The sequence below is a fragment of the Neophocaena asiaeorientalis genome, unplaced genomic scaffold (genome assembly GCF_003031525.2).
Source record: "Neophocaena asiaeorientalis asiaeorientalis breed wild unplaced genomic scaffold, Neophocaena_asiaeorientalis_V1.1 scaffold171, whole genome shotgun sequence".
NCBI classification, from domain to species: Eukaryota; Metazoa; Chordata; class Mammalia; order Artiodactyla; family Phocoenidae; genus Neophocaena; species Neophocaena asiaeorientalis.
Genome location: NW_020174013.1, coordinates 4,331,978 through 4,348,827, shown reverse-complemented (window position 1 = coordinate 4,348,827; position 16,850 = coordinate 4,331,978). Strand labels below are relative to the sequence as shown.

Below are 16,850 nucleotides of genomic sequence, written 5' to 3'. Positions count from 1 at the left end.
CTCAGGACCCTTCTTATCCCCGTGTTATCCGATGTCATAACCATAACTGGCTTTCCAGAACAGACCTACCCTGACTTGGAGCAGACCCTTCTTAGCTTCAGCACCTGCCCCTACCACCTTCACCAGAGCCCTGGAATCAGAGGTGATACAAGGTCACTGAGAGGCACACAGCTTGGTTAAGCAAGGCAGAGTGGTGGATGGAGCCACCATGCACCTGAATTCCCCCGCCAGTGAGGCTGTTGCCATATCCCTAATTGCTTACTGCCCTTCATCACATGTATACGTTGTGGTCACTGTCATTTTGTCACATGAGCTAATTTAGATGGGATTATTGCCCTTGCATTTTTGGGTCACTTGAATCCTCTATAGAACTAATATGTATTTTAGAATGACCATGGCAAGTCTGACATCGACACAGAGAAGGAACATTTTATGGCTGGTAACACTGATTTCACAGCCTGCCAAGCAAGAGTCTTACTTACACACTCCAAGACCTGGACCTGCTTATCTCCCTTTCCTGTGTGGGCAGCCTGCAGATTCTAGAGCGAGGTCCGTACACAGATAGGAAGAGCAGTGCTTGAGGAACCAGATGCCCGGCTGCTAATGCAACAGGAGACCTGGGCTTGCTGAAAATTAGGAGGAAATGTGCTCTCGTCAAAACATGCTTTTAAAAACTGTACTTAATGTGTGGAAATATTGCCTTATAGCAGATTTTTTTTCCCCTCAAGTACAAATGCCATTGAGCTTTGATTGCAAGCAAGCTTGAAGATTTCTCTGTGCTGCCAAGAGCCATAGGACGTGATTTCATGAAATGCAGTGAAAAGTTGTGCTCTAGAGTTGAAGATCATCACCAAGCCTTGCGTTGGTATGATTTTTAGAGTCTAAGTTTCATAGCATCACTCTTAACGAGGTGATTTTGGTGATGAAACAGTTTCTGGAAGGTGACTGTACTAACCGCAGTTTAAAAGGAAATCTGCCTTAGCAACAAGGAGAAAATTATCCAATGTGTCAAAATTTTTTGTTTTTTCTCATTGGCTGTTAGCATGCATGCATGTGTATTCAACAAGGCAAGGATATAATTGAACATTTCATTCCAGTAAGTCAGCTGTGTACATTGCTCAGTGAATGGGGATTACATGTAGAAAATCCTCAAGTGGAGAGATTGGGCTGTAAACGTTACCAAGGATTGCTTAATCACAGATGGGTTCGTAGAATCATAATTCTCCGTAGATGTTGTGATAGTCAAATATAAACAAATCATTAGTAAAAGTCATAAAAATAAGTAATTACTCATGCTTTGGATCTGGATCTAATGATGTGATTTTTTCCCCCCACCCTCCCCCTATCTTATTTTTCCCAGTAGGTTGGGGCAGTTGGAACTCTGCCATTGTCCAACATGCTGCGATTCAGTCTCTCACCCACCTTTTCGATGGGATTTCATGTGTTAGTCACGGTGGCTCTCTTGTTTTCCCACGTGGATCGTATAAGCGCTGAGACAGAAATGGAAGGAGAAGGCAATGAAACCGGCGAGTGTACTGGCTCCTATTACTGTAAGAAAGGGGTGATTTTACCCATTTGGGAGCCCCAAGACCCTTCCTTTGGGGACAAAATTGCTAGAGCGACTGTGTATTTTGTGGCCATGGTCTACATGTTTCTCGGAGTCTCTATCATTGCCGACCGATTCATGTCCTCTATAGAAGTCATCACGTCTCAAGAAAAAGAAATCACCATAAAGAAACCCAACGGAGAGACCACCAAGACAACTGTGAGGATCTGGAATGAGACGGTGTCCAACCTGACCTTGATGGCCCTGGGATCTTCAGCTCCAGAGATTCTCCTTTCAGTAATTGAGGTGTGTGGCCATAACTTCACTGCAGGAGACCTCGGTCCTAGCACCATTGTGGGGAGTGCCGCATTCAATATGTTCATCATTATTGCACTTTGTGTTTACGTCGTCCCAGACGGGGAGACGAGGAAGATTAAGCATTTGCGTGTGTTCTTTGTGACAGCAGCCTGGAGCATCTTTGCCTATACCTGGCTCTACATCATTTTGTCTGTCATCTCTCCTGGGGTCGTGGAGGTCTGGGAAGGTTTGCTTACTTTCTTCTTCTTTCCCATCTGTGTTGTGTTCGCTTGGGTGGCAGATAGGAGGCTTCTGTTTTACAAGTATGTCTACAAGAGGTACCGGGCTGGCAAGCAGAGGGGAATGATTATTGAACATGAAGGAGACAGGCCATCTTCCAAGACAGAAATTGAGATGGATGGGAAAGTGGTCAATTCCCACGTTGACAGTTTCTTAGATGGTGCCCTAGTTCTGGAAGTCGATGAGAGGGACCAAGATGATGAAGAAGCCAGGCGAGAAATGGCTAGGATTCTGAAGGAACTCAAGCAGAAGCATCCGGAGAAGGAAATAGAGCAATTGATAGAATTAGCCAACTACCAGGTCTTAAGTCAGCAGCAAAAAAGTCGAGCATTTTACCGAATTCAGGCTACCCGTCTGATGACCGGAGCGGGCAACATTTTAAAGAGGCATGCAGCTGACCAAGCCAGGAAGGCCGTCAGCATGCACGAGGTCAACACGGAAGTGGCTGAAAATGACCCCGTCAGTAAGATCTTCTTTGAGCAAGGAACATATCAGTGTCTGGAGAACTGTGGTACGGTAGCCCTGACCATTATCCGCAGAGGTGGTGATTTGACCAACACTGTGTTTGTCGACTTCAGAACAGAGGATGGCACAGCCAATGCCGGGTCTGATTACGAATTTACCGAAGGAACTGTGGTCTTTAAGCCTGGTGAGACCCAGAAGGAAATCAGAGTTGGCATCATCGATGACGACATCTTTGAGGAAGATGAGAATTTCCTTGTGCATCTCAGCAACGTCAAAGTGTCTTCTGAAGCCTCGGAAGATGGCATCCTGGAAGCCAATCATGTCTCTACACTCGCTTGCCTGGGATCTCCCTCCACTGCCACCGTGACTATTTTTGACGATGACCACGCAGGTATCTTTACTTTTGAGGAACCTGTGACTCACGTGAGTGAGAGCATTGGCATCATGGAGGTGAAAGTATTGAGAACATCTGGAGCACGCGGAAATGTTATCGTCCCCTATAAAACCATTGAAGGGACCGCCAGAGGCGGAGGAGAGGACTTTGAGGACACGTGCGGAGAGCTCGAGTTCCAGAACGATGAAATTGTGTAAGTTCTTTCTTTATACCTATGTGTGTGGTTGAGTTGCGTTTGTGGATGTGCAAATGTGTGCGTGTTTTTTAAAAACTAAATGGCGAAGGAAGAATGGAATAGTTACTGTACAAGACGACTTTCAAAATATTGAAATATCCTAGCTTCTAGCTCCTATACCACTGATCAACATACTGTATACCCAGAGATCCTAATTTGATTTTATTTTTACTTTCGTACTTTTACAGTTTTTAAGTACATTTATAGTTTTTAAGTAGATTTATAGAATGAGTCTTCTGAAAGAATTTATCCAAGCACTTACGATGGGTTGAAAAATTTGTATTCTATCTTGATCACGTAATGTACACACAGAAAGGGAACATTGAAAACCTCACATTATGTCCTAACTTCATTACTGTGTACAAATTGGGAAAGCCCAAAAAAGAAACATCCCTGAAAAGAATTGCCTGGCTACCAGGGCTGGCTGAAATGATTTCTGCTGCTTTTATCTGACACTGTTTTTGTGATTATATAATGTTTCTGCTTAACTGCTAATGCTTAATTATGACTTAATGACCAATCCTGCCTTTTCAGTTTTATGCCAGTGGGGAAAGTCATTTAGCTCTTATTTAGTTCCAGTCTGATTTTACTTTACATGATTAAACAAACCCTTTTACCCTACTGGTATAAGGATGGGGAGAGAAGTAGGATTCTGTCCAAGCATCCGAGTTGACAGGGAGCAGGTCAGAGAAAAAAAAGTGGGGAACAATTTACTGTTCCTACTGGCACTTTACACTGACATCTGCCAACACTGTAACACAGAACGGCGGGTTGTGCGATAATTATTCCAAAGACAGCTGCTGTTTAGAGAGCTTTTCCTCCTTCCTTGCCGAGGGCCAGGGGCATTGCACTTACCAAAAGCAAACCAGAAAATGTGACTGAATGAGCAGTATCCAGACTGGAAGGACGAAAGGAAACTATTTATAATATCTGCAGTGCAAAAATAGGACATTCCAGTGGATAATTATGTTGGTGGAATCATTGGCAACTTAGGAATTTCAGGAGAAACAATATAAAATATAGTTTGTTCTCAAAATAGTTAACTCTTGTGTAAATGGCATGTGATATATCAAATGGGATGCATTCTCTCCAAGATGAAATTTCTTCTACAATAAGTGAAGGGAAAACAAAAACAAAGGGAGCCGGATGGGCAGAGGAAACAGATATTTCTGAAAGAGCCTTCCAATATCTATCACCTCTTTGACGTTGTTGTATAGAGATGGACAGTTAGTGTGATATCACAATGAAATCAAGCAGAGAGATAATAGCCATCTTCGGATTGTGTGGGGAGAGCTTTTGTTGAATATCTATTTTACGTTGGTTCTTATGTTGTTAATGTTCCGCTTAGCGAGATGTGTTTTGTCGGGACAAATATTTTACTGAAAGATAGTAATATAATAGCAAATGAATATACTGTACGCCCAAGGAAGGATTTTCCCAAAGGCCCGTGTTGAATGTGATCCTGCCCACATTAGCACATAAACTTTATTTCTTTGCTAGGAATTCTTGCTCACTCCATTTTATAATCATTTCAGTTATTGAACCCTCTTGTATTTGATACAGTTTTACATGGATTACAAGTGATGTTGAATGTTGTTAAAGGAATATTGCATGTTGTTAAATGAACTCACAAGGGTAGCTCTTAAATATGACCAAATTAGTGTTTTGTTTTATTTACTCATTTTACTTAGGGTGTTGTCTCAAGAAAATGTGATCTTGCTTTCTCCTGAGAATACTGGCTCTCTCCTTGTTCGAGAGGCAGACTTTCCCATCCAGGACTTCTACCGAAGCATAAATAAATAACTTTCTTTTGGGCACAGTGTAGTAGAAGATGAAGAAGGGAATAAAAAGAGACAGTGATTTGATGGTATAATTTATTCTGTCAAGCTCCATTTCAAATATTCAGCCTGTGCCGTTAAATTGATTTCATTCTTGCTAAGGAAGGAATATTGCCAAATTTCAGCTTTAGAATTTTAGATACCTTGTGAAAGCTGGTAAGAACTGGTGGAATTATCAGCATGTCTCTATATGTGTTCTTAGGCATATTCTAGTTCAATGGCCAGTTCCTAGTTTTATAAAATTTTTCCTATATTTTATTTGCTAAGTTGAAGTATGAAATTTTAGCAATGGCAAAACATTTTATTTATAAGTGAAATGAAATTACAGCCCTACACTTTTCTCTTCTTTCTAGAATTTTAATTTTAAGGCGTTTTTATCTTAATGTTGTAGAGTTTTACTACTGACGAGGTTTGTAGATGGGTAATCAGTCTATGGCTTGAATAAATTTATTGCAGTGCCTGGGACTTAGCCTTGGGCTAGGCACCAAGAATTCAGACAGAATGCTTTTAGAAAAACATAATATTATCGAGATCCCTCACTCTTTCTCGTTACGGATCGTTTTTCCTCTGGTAGTTTCCAATGCCAGGTCCACACAGTCAGATCCAAGTGAAAGAGAGTTTGTCATCATGCAGCCTAGTTGAACTATGTAGACACAACTCAATTTATCTTTAAAAATGAATTTATATTTCATCCAATTAGTTAGTCTTGAGAGATGACTTTCTCAAAAACCTAAAATACATAGATGGGACTATTGACGCCACTGAGCTTTATTAGATACTTTAAAAAAATTTTTTTTTGTTTGTTTAATGATGTGCATGAACCCAGAATTTATGATTCTTTCCAGAGCATCATAAAGAGATTCCTGGAAAAGCCTGGATTTAAAGTATATCTAATTTTAAGAAGCCATTAACCAAGGTAGAAATAGGGTCCGGTCTGATCAGGGATGGAGATCAAGAGGCAATCAGGTTTACTGATTCATAGGTTTTAAGAACAAGACAGATTCCTAATCTTTGACCTCATATTTAGTGTAGAAGTCTCTTAAGTTTATAAAATAAACATGTCTGTACCTATTCATTCATATTTTTATGTAAATGAGTTGAATTATTTCAACACGACCTCTTTTAAGATCAAAATCCATATTTGAGGAAAATACCTGTAAGTGGTAAGTGGTGTTTGTAGTCTCTAATAAAATGTATTCTCGGCAAAACATTTGAAAATTACAATGCAAAAACTCATTACATAGATATAATTAGCAGTTAGCACATGCTTTTGTATAAACTCAGTCAGTGACAAATACTAAACCCATACCAGCTGATCTTGACTTTCAACAAGGAATTCTGTCTAATGTTAACAGCTAATAAAAAATAAATGAAGAATATGCTAATTTGATTTGTGATTTGGTAGGTGACATCCACAGATTTGAAGTGCTACTAATGTTTGTTCTTTAATGATGCTAGTTTAGTGGTAATAATTATTACAAAATGTTGTTTGGTTTTTCAAGGTCTAACGTGTTAGCTTGACTGTTCTGGAAAATGTTAAGTTTAATTAACTAGAGTAGATACAAATCAAATTTAATTACTTAGTTATAGACCAGCAATCATGTCATTTTGGGAAGATTACGCAAAAGATCATGAGCATTTACTGTTATACATTTAAAATTCAAAGTTGGGAAACAAAGAATGTAGGTTGGAAAACTGACATAACGTCTTGCTTAGCAAATCATTTTACTGGGAGTTTCTAGCCATAATTTGTTAAGCAATGGATCTGTCCAGAATTAATTTAGCTTTAAAGACTATTACATTTTCAAGTTTGATTGTAACTTCATTAACTCTAGCACATACAATATGCAAGACATGTCAACAAATATAGCTTTTGGATGCAAAATATTTACATCACTTTTTTTGGAAAAATACATAGAAAAGAAATTTTTAGTATTATATAGGTTTTATGGAATCATTATTATTATCTTCCACGGAAAATAAGTACTTTGTTTTTGCTATTTATATTACTAGTGTTCTTTTCTTGCTCTATAGAATCCCAAGGAGTAAAGACCTAGCTATATGAGATAGCAATTCAATTCTGAGAGTAGAACAAATATGTAATACGAGAAGGCAATCAGCTATTTAAAAACTGAAAAAAATATAACGAAAATTTGAAATGATCAGAACAAGAATAATAATGTGTGTTTGGGGGAATCCAAAATGATGAAGAAAACTAGAGAATGTAGTATTAGACAAGAAAGACTGTTAGCACATATTACCTAGAATCCAACATATTCAAGATTTACTTTGTGGCAGAAGAATTTTATCTGCAACGTTTAGCCTATTAAAGCGACGGAAGCATGATACTTTACACTGACATAAAGTTTTCCTGTGTAACGTAAGAAATTTAGATGGAATAATTTTAGGGTTTTAATGGACTTCTGCTTTGGTGGGTTATCTTTTCAGTCTGGAATATTTCTCTCTTCTTAGAAGCAAACCACATGTAGTATCATCTGAAAATCTAAACTATAACCACAAGAAATGTTTTTATAAATGTATATGTTTTCATGAATGCATAACTATTATAAAAAATAAGACAGGGTAAGAGCCAAAAAAAATGACAAGTTCTAATTCACTGCTGGCGGGAGCCTAAATTGATTATGTGCAGAAGGGCTGTTTACCATGTCAATCAGATTGCTATGTTCGCTGTTGTAACCTCAGTCTCCCACTGCTGATTAGAGTTTGGGGTTATGATATAGTTATGTAAAGAAGTTTTATCTTAGCAAATGAGGAGATGTCATAGTTTAGACACACTGAAGTGTTTAAAGTATGGATTCTTTTCTGAGTCATCATTCAAGGTTATCACGTAGGGGGCTCTTTGTTTCTCTGGTTCAGGGTTAGAGAAGAATTTATATAACAATCAATCTGCGCATACTTACTAAGCTCCTGATTTGCATTCAGCGCTGGGCTAATCATTATGAAGGAAACAGAAGAAATATCCTCCGAATACTCTAAAATGGGAGATAATGAGATAACATATTTTGTTAAGTACAAACATCATTACAAAGATAAGGTATAAGTTGTAGGAGAAGCCTTAATTTAGGGCAAAATATTTGCATTTGCTGGAAGCATAATTGGATAGAAAAATGTGATGTGCACTTTAAGATGGAATCATAACTTGGTAAACCTGAGCGTGTGGACATTTTCAATAGATAAGATGGTTCTCAATATTAATGAAAGACTCAGTGACCATTCATTTTCTTTAGTGGGATTTTATTTTTATATATATATATACATTCTTGTTTATATTCTTTTCCATTATGGTTTATCCCAGGATATTGAATATAATTCCCTGTGCTACACAGTAGGACCTTGTTGCTTATCCATTCTGTATATACTGGTTTGCATCTGCTAACCCCAAACTCCCCCTCCATCCCTCCCCAACAACTCCCTCCCGCTTGGCAACCGCGAGTCTGTTCGCTATGTCTGTGAGTCTGTTTCAGTTTCGTAGATAAGTTCATTCGTGTCATATTTTAGATTGCACATGTAAGTGATATTATAAGGTAATTGTCTCTCTCTGACTTACTTCATTTAGTATCATAATCTCTAGGTCCATCCATGCTGCTGCAAATGGCATTATTTCATTTAATGGGATTTTAAGTCATTATGAGGGCATTTAACTTAATCTGAGTATATATCCCTTTAAGCCAATCACAGAAGACCAATACTGCATGATTCTACTTAGATGAGATATCTAAAATAGATAGGAGATATCACTCAGAGAAGCAAAGAGCAGAATTGTGGTTGCCGGCGGAAAGGGAAGGGAAAACGGGGAGTTGTTAACCAACGGGTATAAAGTTTCAGTAATGCAAAACGAGTGCGTTCTAGAAGTCTGCCGTACAGCATTGTACCTGTAGTTAACAGTATTGTGCTGTACTCTTAAAAATCGGTTAAGAAGGTGGATCTCGTCAAATGTTTTTCACTACAGTAACGTAAAAATTAAAAATTGTTAAATGAAAAAATACCTGTTCTACTTAAAAAAAAAAAAGCGTATGTGCTCGCCCCTCTATATCTCATTGCGTCTTAGAGTTTCTAAGCGAACTTCACAAGATTTCTAGTAAAATGTTGCCAGTATTTTCTTTTGCACTTAGTGAAGTAGTCCTTGGTCTCTAGAAATGCTTTTGACTTCCTTTAATCCTATAACAACTGGAGTAGCCCTTAACCCACTCTGCCTCCCCATTCCCTCCATCTTCTCGGTGATACCAGTGTACAACCATCATCTTGGTAGAACCCAGGCAGATGTCACATCATATTGTGAAGTGGGAAAAGATTTTCTTTGGTTTTCCTTCCTGAGGTCACTGGTAACCCATGGAAGATTTAAACGTGCTTAATTCTTTTGAATGGAGCCACCTTGAGGGTATAACACCTGTAATGGGGTTTTATTTGTTGTTAGCTGTTCTGTCCTTGTTAGCTGAGGTGTAGAAAATTGCCAGTGGGTTACAGTATCTTGAGAACCATAGAGGTTTTCCTATAAAGTATCTTGGTCATGTTCTGGCATGGTTACTGAAATCTGCTCACTGGAGATTCATTCTTTGGGATAGGAAAGCTGTTAGGCCCCTGTCACATTGTAAATGCCATGCAACTCTTAAGGGTTATCCTTGCAACAGTAGAATAGAAGTGGCTCTGGGCCAGGTGGCAGGAAAGAAGGAAAGGACAGCCAAATGCAAGGTGGGTCCGTGGCACTAGAGATCTTTATCACTGGCTTAGGTGAGCGAGCTGAGGGGAGTCCTGTGGAGGGTGTCAATGGAACCAACCAGCAGCTAGTGGGGTTTTGCTGCCGGCTTCCCACAATGCCTTGCACTTTCTGTCCTGGGAGTGGGGAAGTCCAGAAAGTCCTGGAAGGGAAAACAAGCAGTAAACAATATGGGCAGAATTAAAGGAAATCTCCTCCTTTGCTTCCTCTCCTGGCTTGACAGACTGCCTACGTAATACCAGATCTGTTTGCCAAAGGTTGAGCCTTCCAGAGCTCATTCTTTTTACAGGCCTATACAGCAGGCTTGTGTAAAGCCAGGCGAAATAAACAATGCCTTTTCATTTCCTGCCTTTCTCCCCAGGACTCAGTGCTCTCCATGACATTTTCTTTCCCTCTTACAATGTCTCTATAGGGTCAGAGAGGGGAATAGGCATTGTGTTCTCTGTGACAGTTGAAGATATGCAGGCAAGGGACAAAAACAAGCAGAAGCAGAAATCAGGGAAGTTTCACTGTGTCTGGTAACTCAGATATTAATGACAAACCTGGAATATTTTATTTCTAGATACAATTTTTTAAGCTTAGGTAAGAGAGATCCTGAGTGCTGGGTACCCCTGAAGCCCTGGGGTGACCCTTGAAACCAAGACCACCTGGCTTTTCCATGTTAGGCTTTCTGAGATAAAAGGTGGACTTAGGAGGAGCTCTCGACTTAGCTTCCATACCCAGGATTGGAGCTCTACCTTTGTCCCCTACTAGCTTCGTAACTTTCAGCAAATTACTTAAGCTCTGAGTCAGTTTCCTCACCTGTAAAATGAGGACGATGGTGGTAAAGGTGGTGATGGTATTGGTAATTGTGGTGCTGGTGGTAGTGGTGATAATGGCAGTGATACTGGAGCTGGTGGTGATGGTGGTGGTAGTGGTGTATGTAGGTGATGGTGGTGGTGGTGATGATGATACTGGTGGTTGTTGTGGTGGTGGTATTGGAGGTTGTGGTTTTGGATATGGTGGTGGTGATGGTGGTGGTAATGGTGTAGGTGGTGATGGTGGTAGTGGTGGGGATGGTGGTGAAGGTGATAGTGGTGATGATAATGATACTGGTGGTTGTGGTGGTGGTGGTATTAGAGGTTGTGGTTTTGGATATGGTGGTGGTAGTGGTGCAGCTGGTGGTGATGGTGGTGGTGGTGATAATGGTGGTGTTGGAGGTCGTGGTTTTGGAGGTGATGGTAATGTGCAAAGCGACAGTGGTGGCGGAGATGGTACTAAGACGTATTGAAAGCCAGGTTTCATGCTGTTTTCCTTACAATATTCATTTGATTTAATCCTCACAACTGTGTTAGTTAGGTGCTATTTTGCAGATGAAGAAATTGAGGCTTAGAGAGTAACTAACTTTCTTTGGGTCACACAGCTAATAGGGGAAGATCTAGAATTTAGCAGTAGGACTGCCTGACTGTAAAGGCTACATTGCCTCCTCTGGGCTGTTCTCCCCTCCCCTCAAGTGGCTTTCACAGGTGAGATGGGGACAAGCAAGCAGGTCATGGTGCTGTGACCCTGACTACATGTGGTCATGCAGCTCTGAAGATGAGAAACTAGGACAGTCATGTATCTTTTCTGGAGTTCTTGAACAGCAGTGCCCCCGACACTCCATCAACCTAGAAGAGCCATGATGAACTGAGTTTGAGAAGCAAGAAAAACTCTAAATCCCTCCATGTACCTGACCTGCCCAAATTATTGTCTATTCTCTTCTCTCTCAGAGTATTTATTTCCTCTTTTCCTAAAGAGTAAAGAAACCCTATTAATAGCTTTCTGTCATTGCCTGCACTGGCTCTGTAATGTTTAACTTCTTTATATGGCCGAACAGTGAATGCAGCTTTTCTCCATTCTTAAAATAGTAGTTTCTTGGTGTTTCCTTTTTGTATATTACAAGACAGTGTAAAGTAGTGATGACCCATCTACCAGAGGATGCTTGTTACCTTGCGTCAGCGCTGCCACTAAGTTTAAGAAGTTATGATGTCTGACCCTGGAGGTCATTAACAGTAAGAATTCTTGGTTAGGAGGTTTTCCTAGAGGAAGGGACCTACATGGCAGTTCAAAGGATACAAACCTACCCACAGCAAATGGAATTTTCAGCAGCTTTTTCAAAAGTCCAATTCCAAGTCACTCTTGCTTTTGACCTACATTCTTTCTAGGACACAAGAACAACAACAGCGACAAAACCACTTCGAACTGAAGTCAGATGACTGTCCAAAGACAGCCTGTATACACTTTATGCAAACTCAGTATTCAGGTGTGTCTGTAACTCATTTGCTTTCAAGTAAAGTTTTATTTTATTTTTTAAACTTTTGCAGGGGAATTATGGTCTGTTTGGAGTAAATTCACTGCCGATATGTTTATAAACATAACTAATTGTAACATTTAACATTAAGAAGCCCCCAACTTTTCCCTTTCAAAAGAGAACTTTCCTCTCTCACACACACACATTTATTATTTACCAAGATGAGGGTGGGAAAGCAAGATTAAGTCCTGTTAACATAGAGTTTAATTTTTAGGGCACAATAAAACAAAAACAACTCCCAAAGGACAGCTTTCGTCCTAGCACGTTAAACGTTGCAATCTTAACTTGACACTGTGTTTAAAATGAGCTATTCTGTTTAATTTGTAGAAAGAGAAGGGGAGAGAATAGAGAGCCGAGAGAGAAAGAGAGAGAGGTGGAGGCAGGGAGCGTAGGAAAAGGGTGGGAGTGGACAGAGAAAGAGGGAAGAGGGAAGGAGGAAGGCGGGCAGAGGGACAGAGACAGAGGCAGAGAGCGTACAGCCCCGATTAGATTTCGGCTGTTACTAAAACGAAGCGAAGCCTGGAATTAGTTCAGATTCTTGCTCAAGCAAACAAACGAAAGGCATTTTAAGAGGAAGAAAAGAGACGTGGGATTCACTCAAACTGCTGCTTTATTAAAAATAGACAGCCACTTTGTCCTTGGAGTCAAATGTACACATGCTTGAGGAGCCAGAGGAAGCTGGTGGGATCCAGTAGGGCTGGTACCCACTCCACTTTATGAATACCCTCCTGTGTCAAGTCCCTTGTAAGATGCTGGGACAAGAGTGGTGACTAGGACACAGCCCCTGCCGTGCAGAACCTCACGCTCTACTTGAGGCAGTAGCTGTACAGATATCCAGTCCTACAGCGACGTGGCTGTAGCACAGCCCATCGCCTCTCCGTGCCATCCTGCCTTCCTTGGCCCCATCCTCACAGTGCCTTTTGAGGGGGCTTTTGCCGCTGCTCTTTAAGCTGAGAAGGAAGGACGCTGAGCTGTCAGCAAGGCTGCGGGCAGAAGCAACCACGCCGTGTGCCTGCTCTTCCCCAGAAGAGAGCCACACTGCGCCCTCTGCCTTCCCGTTCCGCTCCCCCAGATGGCTCCCGTCACCATTTTGGCTGCCCTCTCAGATAGAGACCAGAAGAGTAGAGACTGGGAACAATTCAAGTCTGGTTCATTGTTCATAGCCATCGTGAACTCAGAGGGATGTGAAGTAGGGAAAGGTGGCAACATTGGCTTTGAACCTGAGCAGCTGCCTGTCTTCAACTCTGTTTCCTAATCCTGTGCGTTACGAGGGGAAGCGGATGTTACTCATGTCTGAGTCTTTCCTCTAAATGGTATGAATTTATTCAGCATAAACAACAAGGCTAATACAGACATTGGAGCCACCTAGCCAGGAATTCGATCAGCTGGGGCTTAATGCCTTCAGGGTCCCAGACTCAGGTAGCTCAGCATCGCAGAGTATCTGGACACGGCGTTGAAGGAGGATGGACAGATTACCAGGGCAAGAAAGTAAACTGCAGGGGTCCTTTTTGAGTTGTTCGTAAGGAAAAAGAACTCTATATGGGTGAGTTCTGGCATGGTTTAAGTCGATGTGTTATAGGAAGTGTAGCTATAAATATAAAAGTAGATATAACAAAATAATAATATTAAGTCTTCATTGACCTGACAGTATCTAGGGTTAAAATACCCTGCACAAATTAGTTGTTTGAATAACTGAAGCATATTGTATAGTTTGAATTCTTTTTAGGAAAGGAACATCTTTCCTAACAGCCCATGACTTCCGTAGCCATTGTGAACTATATTCTCTTAAACGGATGTGTTTTTATTTGGTTGTTAATTTAATAATCAGTTCTCACATAGGAAATCCTTGGGATATTTTGAGGTGGATCTGGGTCTTTGGTCTTACAGTAAAGTTTTCCAGTCTGAAAGTCTACTGAGTTTTGAGTCCTTGTAATATATATATATATATATACACACACACACATATATATATATTTCCTTAGTGGATGGTCTTTGTGACAGCTGTCGTAGCTACCCAGAACCATCATCCGTGGTAGTATAATGTTTGAGAGCAGTCATTGTGGGCCACACTAGCCGGGGCTTAAATCCTTGCTCTGTCACTCATCAACTGCATAGATTCATACATTTTCAACCTCTCTGTGTTTCAGTTTCATCATCTATAGAGTGAGGATAATAGAACCTATTTCAAAGGTTTAAATCCAGCTAGCCCGTACCTGCAGTATAGTAAGGTCTCAGTAAATGTTAGGTGCTATCCTTGTAGCCTTCAGTTACTTTCCAGCTGGTTATTTATGGAATTCTAAGATAGGCTTGCTGGGAATTAGGCAGAGGGATTTCTTCTCTTCCTTTTCTTAAGACGCACACACTACGGAGTTTTGGGACTGTGTGTGTGGTGCATGTGTGTGTACCTTGTGTGTGTGCACACGTGCTTGTGCTTAGGGGAGGGGAACTCAAGGCAGTTAGTCGTCTCTACAAGCCTAGTAAAAATGATAGCTACAGAAAATGATCAAAAGTATAAGATGCAGCCCAGAATATACCCTGTCGGTGAAATCATAATTTTGGTGGAGGACGGGAGGGGAAGCAAGATAAAATATGGAGACCAGAGAACTAGGGCTAGTAGAGAACACAGGAGGGGTCAGAGATCAGACTTTTTCCTTTTACATAACACTATGCTATTTACAAGGCTCCTGTGTGTCTATTTCATCTTCACACCAATCCTTTGAGGCATTAGTGCATTTATTTTAGGGCAGAGGGAGTTCCACAGTTATGGTTACATAGTAGGAGCTCAACAAATCATTTTGAAAAGATAGCAGAAAGAAAGGGGGAGGCAACAAAACGTTTACACATGAGAAAATGTAAGTTCACAGAATGAGATGAATTGTAGTAGATAGCAGAGCCCAAACAGGAAACCAAGTAGTATATTGACACCTCATTTGGTGTTCCTGACCTTACACCAAGTGGTTGGTTGTTGGGTCTTGTACTTACCCTACATCTCTTTCATATGCTATCATCAAGTCAAACTCTGGAGAAGCTGCCTAGCTGGGTACCCACTCTCATTCCCACTAAGTTTTCATGGCAATTCTTTCCTTTATTATCCTTTTGCAGAGTATTTTAGCAAGGTTCCACTTCGATTAAATTGTTTGGCCAAGGAGGGGAGAAGTGTTGCATTTTGATTCTTTGTGCTCTGCATCTCCTTGCCTCGGGAGTATCTAGGATGATGATATAAATATGCCTGAGAAGTTTTTGTGAGATCAGTCGAGTTACTAGGAGTTAGAGGTGGGTGGCGGATTATGATTGGAATAATAAGAGTAATAATATGCGTATTGAAGTAGTGGAATGTCCACTTCTATTATGATTGCTGTGAAATGAAATGCCTCACGTGACAATGCCAGGATGGTATTCTTAGTCTTACCCCAAAATACACAGGTCCTTGGACTTGGGTGATGCCTTTTACGTCAATGTTAATAATGCTGCCTTACAAGAAACTGGTTACATTAGCAACTTACCCGTGGATCCTCATCATGCCTGGCATGCTGCTTTTGTCCACATTGTCTAAACTCATCTTTATTCCTTACCAATTCTGTTTCTTGCATCCATCCGTGTGTTAATCGACCAGTTAATTCAGCAGAAATGTATTAACTTCTTAACTGTGGCTTTTGTGCTTAATCTAGAGACTTGAAGACGATTGAGAGTCCCTTTTTTCCAAGGTTAAATTTTAATAGAAAAAAGAACAATTATAATAACACAATAATTCTAACATAGTGATATAATCGTGATGATAGAGACAAAGTGCCTTGGGAGTTCAGTAACGCTTGGTCTGCAGTTGTACAAGATTAATTTTTCTTCTCTCCTGTCTTTTTCTTCTTCTTTTTAAAATAATAATCCCCAAACATATTTGTTACAAAGAGTTGAATCCTCTTGGTAATTGTGAAAAGTATGGTGAAATCTCACCTGAACTACCTGAAAATGATAATCAGTTTTTTCACAATTACGACCATACATGATATTCGCAGCATACTGACTGATTCCATGATGGAAAATAATCCCTAAATAAGCATGATTTGTCTAAATTTGTATACGTGTTAGACAGGTGGGGGCATCCAACATATGCAAGAAGAATTTATTGTAATATATATACTAAATCTTCATACAAGAAGAATTTATTGATATGATAAATTCGGTGAGCAAACATATTACTCTGAATTCAACTCAATATCTAACACAGTATTTAAATCTGTGTCAGGAAGGAAATAAAAGCACTTTAAGGATGGCTTTTTCACTATTTTTGTTTTAAATACATTGCTCTAAACACGTTTTTTAAAACTTTTACCTTTAAATTTTTGGCAGAACTAATCCTAACACTTGCTTTAAAGCCAATTAGACTTTGTATTAGACTGAATATTAAGAAATAAAACTTGATTATGTTTTTCTTAGTTTAGCTCCCAATCCCCAGTGATGTCTCTTTGGAGAGTCCTCCCAAGGTTCCTATTCTTCTTTCCTGTTAAAGTCTGTTGCATTAAAGTTAGTGACAAGATGCAGAACAGGGAGGATCTTCTTTGCATTATTTTAAGAAGTTGTCAAATATCAATAGTCTAAGACAGTTTAAAATGCTGATTTATGGGGCTTCCCTGATGGCGCAGTGGTTGAGAGTCCGCCTGCCGATGCAGGGGACACGGGTTCGTGCCCCGGTCCGGGAAGATCCCACGTGCCGCAG

The 16,850-nt window shown here is 40.2% G+C and overlaps 1 protein-coding gene across 7 annotated transcripts in view; it reads left to right on the top strand.

Moving 5' to 3' along the window:
• Window positions 1–16,850, top strand: part of SLC8A1 (solute carrier family 8 member A1) — a 344,018-nt gene that overhangs the window by 18,553 nt on the left and 308,615 nt on the right. For 3 of the 7 annotated variants that reach the window (XM_024753507.1, XM_024753505.1, XM_024753503.1), the window contains exon 2: window positions 1,364–3,195. In XM_024753507.1, coding sequence (XP_024609275.1) covers window positions 1,397–3,195 — 1,799 coding nt within the window. In that variant the 5' untranslated portion in view covers window positions 1,364–1,396. Of the gene's footprint in view, window positions 1–728; window positions 866–1,360; window positions 3,196–16,850 lie in introns of those variants that run through there. The other 4 variants (XM_024753504.1, XM_024753506.1, XM_024753508.1 and 1 more) reach the window with 3 other exon arrangements.